The sequence below is a fragment of the Vollenhovia emeryi genome, unplaced genomic scaffold (assembly GCF_000949405.1).
Source record: "Vollenhovia emeryi isolate VEMERY1.0 unplaced genomic scaffold, V.emery_V1.0 DF939228.1, whole genome shotgun sequence".
In the NCBI taxonomy this organism is placed as follows: Eukaryota; Metazoa; Arthropoda; class Insecta; order Hymenoptera; family Formicidae; genus Vollenhovia; species Vollenhovia emeryi.
The window spans coordinates 591,307-600,662 of record NW_011967138.1 but is presented as its reverse complement, the minus strand read 5'-3'; the positions used below and the strand labels follow the sequence as shown (position 1 = coordinate 600,662).

The window sequence follows — 9,356 nt, the reverse complement described above, 5'->3', positions numbered from 1 at the left end:
AGCCATTTTGCTCAGGCCCTAACGCACAATAAGGGCCTGAGCAAAATGGCTGTCTTGTACTCTCAAGACGTAAGACAGCTATTGTGCGTTACCTCAAGACAAAAGGCTTAAAACATAAAACATTGTCTTAAAGTTGTCTTAAAAATACAAGATGGCCATTCTGCTCAGGCTCTTATTTGCTCCTGAGACACTGATATACATGTATCTGAATTCTTTATTACAAATTTTAGTAACAGTGGCAAGCGCTCATTGAATAGTAACGTGAAAACAACCGGTTTTAATCGATACGTATACATAAAATTCGTCGACCGAGGCGAAAATTGTTCGTGACATATTTTACTTTAAGTATATAATTCACACTTTACGCAATTCTATCTTTAAACCTCCATCAAATCAAAGTCGGCGCTCTTAAAATATTATGGAAAACCAATAATAACTGCAAACGTAACAATTCATCAATCAATTCGGGAAACTTTCTACTCCTAACGGAATATAAATCGAATAAAGAAATAATAGCAGTGATATGTAAAGGAACCTTATTTCATATTTATTCAATATCTTAAAGTCGCGTCAATAGCTTATCTCTCTATATAGGAATCAAGTTTTAATGTAACAAACACTCATCGCACGTACCGCCTAATTCGTATTTCCAAAAAACGTGAATTGACAATTAATTTGAAATATAAACCTACGATCTCAGTTACGTAACGTACGATATTTCGGGACAGTGATTTTCTGTATACATCTTAATAATAATAATGTATATTGTACATGTAGTAATATTGTACATATATGAATATATATAATTATATATTACATACTGACATATGTAATAATATATTAGATATATTTATATACATATGTATAGTGTAATAGAAAATTATAAAAATGTATTATTGAATGATAATCACAGTTGTTACATCATCACCGATTATATCATGGATCAAGTTTTATCAGTTAATACAGTTTCGCCTTCTTCCGTACATGTACGGTCTCAGAATCGTTGATAAGGGCACTTTCCTTCCGATGCGTCACTTCTTTCAGGTCATATATAAAATCGTTGCTTAAAGGCTTTATTCGGTTGCGAATGGGACGTTGATGCTTCACCTTGCTCAATGCCGAACAACACGCTTCTTTGGCTTCGTCGACGGTTGCGGCATTCTTTACGTTATCGTTCGCGTCTACACGACCACCTGCATCATCGCTAGTTTCTACTACAGTCTTATCGGAATCCGTCTTCGAAGCCTTGATCGCGCCCATGCTCGGGCCAAATATCACCTTCATGACCATCTCTTTAAGCTTAGGACAATCGTCTAATTTTCTACAGTTTGCTATACAATCTAACAGATCTGGTTCTCTCGCCGTTTTATCACTATCGCCCGCATTGGTATCACAACATTCCGCATCTCGCTCGTTCTCCTCGCTCTGCGAAACAGCGTGTGTATCCAAGCCGTTGCAATCTACACGCGTCTGCTGCTGACACGACGCTGCTGTTACTTCCGTGACGATCGCAGCAGCGGGGTCATCCGAATTAACCTTTGGACTTGTTACGTCCTCATTACCTTCGTCCTGCGGAATCTCGAGTACCATTTCCGCTATAGCCGTGCGAACTTGCATATTGTGCACTTTATTGCAATGCGTAACGCAATCGCATTTTGCGAAGCACTTGAAATCACACAACTTGCAGCGATAACGGTTCCAATCAACGTGCACTGCCACATGCCGCCGAAGATTCGGTATGGACGTGAATTTTCGTTTGCACTGAAGGCACCGTTGCTTCCGAAAGTTGGCGATGGCAGCTATTTTACTCTCCATAGTCTGATTCCCATTGTTCGGCGATGTTGAACAAGAAGACTGCGACTTGGAATCATCCTCCTCTACTTCGGTCTGAACTCCCTCTGAAATTTTTTATTACACTTTATTGCAACATTCCATTTATTTAGATCCGCATGTCTGATTGCGTGTGCAACGAATTAAATTTATTCTAATTAAACGACTCACCTTTCGAATCGGTCGATCGCTTTCCGTTGTGACAATTCGACGCTTGCTCTCTTTTATTTCTCATCTTCGAAGCGGCAGAACTAACTTCGCTCGTATCCATGCACACGACGTCGGATGATTTGGAATTTTCGTCAGACTTGAAGTTATCTTGATTCTCAGCGAGAGGTCGGAATAAGCTGTCGTCAACATCTGGTGGCGTAATATCAGGTTTTTTACACGATGTTCCTAGTATATTCCACTGTTCTTCACCAAGACTAGAGATGTCTTGCACGAGGATAGACGTTTCGTGATAACTTTCGGGAGATGATCTATACTCAGAATTTTTGCTCGATGTTTCTTCGTCGGAATTTACAACTATATCGGCTACTTTGATATCTTCTGTTTTACACGGTGTATCATCGGTTATATTACATTGTTCGACAGTTGCTGTCTCGTCGCACTCGGCGACTGGCACTTGGCAACACGGCAAACGAGTAGGCGAAGCCTTCCTTTTTGATTTTCTTCCGCGTTTTCTACCGCAAGGCTTCGCATCAGGTTCCACATGGCTTATTGGTTCCTACAAAAAATTTAACATATATAACCATCAGTTTAATCCATTACGAGTCTCTGATTAAAAGGTAGATATTCTCTAAAGAAAATTACTGTGTGACATTTTGTCAACGAAATATTCTATTGCATTATTAAAATTCAGGATTTCGATAATATCCCAATTCACCTGAGTTGCGTCGCTATTATCCACATTTTTCACGGTAGACTCTTTAGCTGCACGAGCACTTCTCGTACCGCTCGTTGTCTTCCGGTGAAATGCTTTCTCTTGAATCTGCCATCTTAACTTACGTACCTGGTCATTGGTCTTTTTGTGAACTGTTCGGAAAATTGTAAAGATATTGTAGATTATTCGAAGAACTGATTTCGGAAACGCTATGCTGCTTGAAAGAAAATTTCGCGACAACGAATTACGCCGGACATAGTACATCTCCCTCGTACAACAATACCTTTACACAAGTGCCGGTAGACGCTCCACGTATTTGCAAATGCACTTGAGCAGCATGGACAGGGGTAGCACAGACGTTTGGACGAGTGCATCGTTTTCATGTGGAAGGTCAACGTCTTCCTCGTCGCGAACCCCAATTTACCTGCGTGTCAAAAGGAGAATTTATATCGTATCCGTCTGAATATCTCGCTACTGAAGAGTAAGGGCTATTCATATTTACATATAGAGCAAGACAATTCGTTATTATTCATCGGCAATCTGTATATCAACAATTCGTTCTCCTCATCGCTCATATTCCCTTGAATGGGACTGTCGCTTTTCTCCGACTGATGTTCAGGCACTTGTCCCTCTACAGCGATGGCTTTCTGATCCTCGATAACTTGCAACTCTGTTATCTACGAATAGAACGAATTTACGGCATAGCACGTCATTCGTTAGGAACATCTCAAGGAGAACTAAATGTGTGCAATAATTGTGGAAGTAACGTTAAATATACATTTGTAGCGACAACTAATGGAGAACAAACTTATAATGCCTACTTGTTCCTTCATTAAATCTATAGCCTCGACCGCCGCGTCCGACGAGTCAACAGTTTGATACACCGCGGAACAATTTGTATCTATGGCCTCCAGATAGACGCGTCGATCAGCCAGAACGTTAGGGGTCGCGTTTTCGCTCTCCTGTTGCCCTTCCGCGTGTACATCCCGCCTCTTCAGCATATCTATCACCGCAGTGAGATCCTTTCTGTTGGACTCCTTGGGCACTTGGCTCCTGAGTATTCTATCGTTCTTAACGCCTTCGTCGCACGGCTGCTCGTCCGTCTTGTACATGTGTATTATCGACTCCCTGGCGAACGGCTGGAAGAAGGAAGGCATCGTCGCGAGTAGCAACAAGTAGCCAGAATGCTGGGCACAGCGGACTCTACTGCACTTACCGCGTTGTTGACGCGCTTGTGGAGCGTGACGTCGCACTTCTCCCTGCAATACTCCCTCTTGTGGGACACCAGGTTGACGATGCTCCTGAACAAGCTGAGGCAGACGCGGCATTCGTATATAACGTTGCATTCGTGCGACAGCAAGGATTTAACCTCGTCGGTGCCGTCCTCGAGTAGGTCGCAGACCTGGCCCAGGTCGGACACGCTCGCGTCGACCGGCTTGCGCAGACTGGACAGGTCCGGGCGGCTCGCGCCGTTGAGGAACTTCCTCTTGCTCCTACCCTTGCCCGGCAAATTGAGCTTCATCTTTTTATGATACATCCCGCCGCGCTACGACCTGGGAGACCCGCGGGGCGCGAGGACTCGCGACGGGCTCTCGGAGGAACGCGGGAAGACTCGCAATGCGAACGCGGGACTCATCGAGAGACGCCACGTGAGCCGACTCGGTGCAGTCCTACAAAATAATGAATGTAAACATGAGTGTACGTCGTAACATTATTGCCCGAGAGGCCTGGTGGCGAATCCGCGGATCGCGAGAACGGCGGGGCCCTTGCCGGACCAGTCGCGGGGGACGCGCGCGGTTATCAACGGGGAAACCGGACGGGGGTCCGATCGGAAAGCCCCGCACGAGCGATACCAGGCTCGCGGTGGAGTGAGCCGGTGGTGCCGGTCTCTCCTTCGTTTTGCTCGGCGCGATCGACGCTTACCTCACGACCGCCGGGCGATCTCGCGAGCGCGTGAGCCGATCTACCGGTTCCGCGTACCCGCGCGTGACTCTAGACGCCGACGAGCGAAATATCCCGATGAAACGCGCGAGACACAGGCCCGATCAGCGTACGATCTCCATTGTCCACATGCCGGAGCGTGCGCCGAAGCTTCCCCCGTTAACCGTTCGGCGAAGCTCGGCGCGCGCGGGCAGCACCGTGTGAACGTGCTCTCGGCTCCGCGTCTCGGTCGCTCCTCGCTTCCTCGCGCCAGCGAACCGTACGTACGTCGCGGGACAGCACGCTCGCGGGCGAGATGTCGGTCGCGCGGTGCGCCCGGTTCCTCCCCGCGCCGAGGATGCTCGCGCCCGGCCGGTATAACCTTTCGCCGCCCGTCGTAAAGTATCCTTCCTCCGCCTACGCTCGCCCGGGGCTCGATTCTGTATCTCGCAGCGCGGTGAAAATACGCCAGCGGCGAGCGTCTTTGTATCCGTTGAAGGGGACAGTCAGAAAGAGGCCGGGGGCTACTTTTAGCGCGTTCGCTGTGGCGCGAGGTACAGAATTGACCACCAGCTCACGAGACCACCAACGCGAGCCGCGCGCGATTCTTCTAACGGGCGCACGTGTTTTCTGTTTCAGAGCGCGACGTTGTTACCGAGCCGAGGAATAACGCGGACGCATGGGGATCTCGGCGGCGGACTGTCGCCAGCGGTCGCCGCGATGCGCCCACCGGTGCCCAGGAACATCCACACGGTGTCGGAGAGCCGCACGTCCGCGGCGGAGAATTTGGAGCCGAAGAGGAGCTTCGTGGAGAGGATGCTGAGAAAAGCCGGTATTCTCGACGTTCAGAAATATGTAATTGACTTTTTTTCCTTTGGACCTGAGCGACAGAGCGTCAAGGCTTGCTGCCTTCGCTCTTCCGTAAAAGTACCCCCGCGCTTCTGCACTCGAGACTCGCCTAGGGTAACAGCCGATTCATTAATTGCAGAGAACAATGGTACTGGGTTACAGGGTGTACGAACATGTGATGGGTCAGGTGGACTATCAATTTTTCTTCAAACGTAAGTTTGCCCCACGGTAAATTCTCTATGTACCGCGGCAGCCGCGATCCTGACGCCTTGCGCACACGTTAAGTATGTTCTTCGTAGATTTTAACATGCCGGACACATTTTTCTCCTGGTTTCTGGTGACGGAGCTTCACGTGTGGATGATAATGGTGCGCTACATGGCAAACGAGAATGAGGGGAAAATTATCAGAAATAACGCCGTAGCGGCGATGTGGGATGACACGAAGGCTAGGGTGGAGCAGCTTGGTGTAAGTGGCCGCACATCTTTCAAACATGAAGCCCCCGTCGGCAAAATGTTGGCAGATTGGCAGCAAATTCGTTGGAAACCCGCGCCAAAATCGTAGCCATCTGCGCCCGCATTTGGCTTTTGTTTCGGCAACGGTCTGTAAAATGTGCACTGTCAACAGATTGTCCGGCAGATTAAGCCGAACAGGTCAAGTTATATGAGCAGATTTTGTTGCATTTCTGCTGACGCGCGGGCAACGTGTCGAATATATCAGTTCCTATATGCAGTCTGCAGTCTTTCTGCCTTGAAAATTTCTAGTGGGCATTCGATGAAATCTGTCGTGGCAGATTTGGCCATCTGGGTGTATACAGCGCTGGCCAAAATTCATATCACCCTTTGATTTTTTTTTAGCATAACTTTGAAAGCGCACGAATGAAAAATTCGAAAATCGTGGTGTATTTTGTCAAATTTTATTACCAATCGTGCACAAGATGCACCTGTATTCCTGTGTCTACCGTAAAACTTAAAGCGCACTCGATGCACTTTGACGAAAGTTATGCTCGGAAGACCTAAAGATGATGTAATTTTGGCCGGTACTGTATATGTACGCGCTATCATAATTTTGTATCGATTTTATCGCTTATTAAATGCAATTATTGCATCATTATTACAGAAAATCAAAGCGAAACTTAAGAACGAACAGATACAGGAAATATCGTATCAATTCAACGCTGCTATGATAGGTTACGACGAAGGCATAAGTTCTGATGATAAAACGTTAGCAGCAGCATTGTGGAGACGATTCTTTCAGCTGGAAGGTAACAATCCGGAACACCTTGAAACTCTCGTCGTTTACGTTAGGAAACAGGTGAGGCTTTCGAGAAAAGTGCACAAACTATATTCTATATTTTATTCGCGTATATCTTATTGACGTAAGATAACTCGCTGCAATTCGTACAGCAGTACTTCCGCAAACCATTTCCATGTTTTATTCACTTTCCAGATTTGCTTGTTTGACAATTTACCAGATCATGAAATTATAAGAAGACCCGTGTTAAAATTAATAGACATAAAAACTTTATGTAAGCAACAAGAATAATAATTAGCGGGTACAAGTAACAGACGATGATTATGTTCTTGTAAATACATGATGAAAAGCGATTGTAAAGAATGTAGTAATAAATTTTGAATGTTACTTGTAAAGAATTTTCTATCTAAAGTAAGAGAGGCGCTTTTCACATTGAACTAATAACGCATTAATAATTAGTTAAAACTACAGCTGGCTAGAAGGTTCAAGGTATTGATTCTTCTCGCATTTGGTTTTGTGATATCCCAGGCTTGCAATTATACGACACATATAGGGTCTCGTGCACATTGTATCGCACTTGTTTCTCAACGGCGGGTCAGCGAGTTTAAAAGATCTCTAAAGTAAGACGCTTTTTTTACATTGGACTAACAACGCATTAAATCTATAGCTGACTAGGCGTGAATTTGAGATACTCATTGTTCTCGCATTTCGTTCTGTGGTCTCCCAGGCTGGCAATTATACGGCACATGTAAGGTCTCATGCACTTTGCATCGCACTCTTTGCTCAGTGATGGTTCGGCGTGTTTGAAGAAGTTCCTGAATCACAATTGTTGAAATAAAATACTTGACGGATGATAATTCGCAAATATCTATACATTACCTATAATAGCGACTTAGCATGTTGATATCGGTCGCTAGTTTAGACAACCAGACTTGTAACGAGTCGTATGATAAGTCAGAAAGACCGTATTCCTCTTTAAACGAGTACGACTTGTACCACGGTGGCAGTTTGTCAGGGTTAGCATTCGCTAAAGTTAAATTATACATCCAATTCTCGAAATCTTTTACTCCCTGTAAATAGAGTTTGCTCGTATAAACGTACGTTGCGTGTACTTCACCGGAATGGTGTGATACTCACGTAATTTTTGCTGTCGACAATGTACAGCTTGTAGTTATTATTCAAATTCTGGTAGGTAGTTGCGCTACCACCGTTCCAACCGACGTTAATCGTATTATTATCATCGACGCCGTAATACAAATGCACTTCATCGTTGTGCGAATGGCCGTTGAATTGCGCTCTGATAATGTGGCTGAATCGTTTGACAACTTTGATATATTCTCTTCTCCACGTGCTCAGACACTCTTTATCACCGGGTGGAATGTGCGCTAATATGTGCACGAATTCTCCATCCTTTTCAGCTTGCAAAAGCGTGTCCGCCATCCATTGCAACTGGCCGTAAGGGTCTTTCGGTTCATACCATAGCCACCTGTAGAAATTAATTTAATGCAGAATCATGTAAAATCAAATTTCCAATTTATATACTTCCTGCATTCAAAAGAAATATATGCTTTATTACCTTTAGCATACAGCCAGAAAGTGGGACTTGGTTTACAAAAGTTCCTTAACCACTCATTCATCCATACTCTCATTCATACTCTCTCTAATCTCTACCCCTAATCTCTTTCCCTTCTTATTTCTTACTTCTAATTTCTTATTTCTACAATGACTAGCTCATCTTTTTTGCCTTTCTTTTTCCTTCCATAATTTACATAATATCTTTCCTTTATCTTCATCTATTACATCGTTATATAATCTTTCCAACTTCTTTTCCATACTATTACCTAAACTCTAAAAACCAGTCTTTCGCATTCAAAAGAAATATACGATAATCTAAAAACAGCGAGATACCAAATGTGTACAAATCGCAATGTGTGATGGCAGAAAAGATAATTCGTAATATTTACTCAACATCACAGATTGATAACATTAAGCAGATATCATTAAGATCAAATACATTGCAGATCAATCGCTAAGTTACGATATCGCAATCTAAATAAAATTAATTGTCCGGCATCTCGCACAATCAACAACTGATAAGCTGTACTTACCAGTTGAAACAGTAGCATACGTTACTGTTCAGGGCAATAATTCTAAATCCTTTGCTAGGCGTAACCGTGTAATATCCGCCCTGTAGAATGGTAGAACGTGTTGACTCAGGCAACCATCCTAAATGGATCCATAAATCAGCCATCATTTTAAACAGCCATGCCGTGCTCAACTCACTGTTGGTAATACTTGTGGGTGCAAATCTAGAACAAGTACGCTGTATTAATCCCAAAATGCGGGAGCAAGTAGATACTAGTTGAACGAAGTGTATATATGAAAATTGGATAGCTCACTGATTTAAGGGGTGCGGCTCGTGATTACCCAGAAGTGGATACACAGGAACATAATTTTTGAATGTTTCGTGAATTTGGAGATAGCTCTTGTACAAGCTTTTGGCATTTCCCTCAACAGTAGTTTCCCAAACGCCGTGGTCCACTATGTCGCCAGTGAAATACACGTAGGAAATATTCTGCAAATTAATATTACATAAAGTAATGTACAGTTTCGAGGAATCAT

The 9,356-nt window shown here is 44.3% G+C and overlaps 3 protein-coding genes across 5 annotated transcripts in view; 1 reads left to right on the top strand and 2 right to left on the bottom strand.

Moving 5' to 3' along the window:
- Positions 1-833: 833 nt before the first annotated feature.
- Positions 834-4,788, bottom strand: LOC105560551. The gene is made up of 8 exons (XM_012009755.1): positions 4,637-4,788; positions 3,930-4,383; positions 3,535-3,852; positions 3,216-3,390; positions 2,997-3,137; positions 2,717-2,865; positions 2,002-2,557; positions 834-1,898 (listed from the first exon to the last, which is right to left on the bottom strand). Exons 2-8 carry the CDS (start codon positions 4,248-4,250, stop codon positions 958-960), a joined length of 2,601 nt encoding a protein of 866 aa, XP_011865145.1. The 5' UTR covers positions 4,251-4,383; positions 4,637-4,788; the 3' UTR covers positions 834-957.
- A 53-nt stretch (positions 4,789-4,841) lies between these two features.
- LOC105560548 (ubiquinol-cytochrome-c reductase complex assembly factor 1) lies at positions 4,842-7,121 on the top strand. 3 transcript variants are annotated; one of them, XM_012009747.1, is made up of 6 exons: positions 4,842-5,030; positions 5,273-5,488; positions 5,622-5,694; positions 5,782-5,948; positions 6,600-6,794; positions 6,930-7,121. In XM_012009747.1, exons 1-6 carry the CDS (start codon positions 4,950-4,952, stop codon positions 7,023-7,025), a joined length of 828 nt encoding a protein of 275 aa, XP_011865137.1. In that variant the 5' UTR covers positions 4,842-4,949; the 3' UTR covers positions 7,026-7,121. The 3 variants fall into 3 exon arrangements, with proteins under 3 accessions (XP_011865137.1, XP_011865138.1, XP_011865139.1); XM_012009748.1 differs by having other exon boundaries at positions 4,842-5,035; XM_012009749.1 differs by lacking the exon at positions 4,842-5,030 and adding an exon at positions 5,080-5,187.
- LOC105560563 (sphingomyelin phosphodiesterase-like) overlaps positions 6,823-9,356 on the bottom strand; it is a 7,170-nt gene continuing 4,636 nt past the window's right edge. Inside the window, exons 4-8 of the mRNA XM_012009774.1 lie at positions 9,134-9,353; positions 8,843-9,043; positions 7,872-8,220; positions 7,614-7,804; positions 6,823-7,549 (exon numbers count right to left, since the gene is read on the bottom strand). Coding sequence (XP_011865164.1) covers positions 7,396-7,549; positions 7,614-7,804; positions 7,872-8,220; positions 8,843-9,043; positions 9,134-9,353 — 1,115 coding nt within the window. The 3' untranslated portion in view covers positions 6,823-7,395. The remainder of the gene's footprint in view (positions 7,550-7,613; positions 7,805-7,871; positions 8,221-8,842; positions 9,044-9,133; positions 9,354-9,356) is intronic.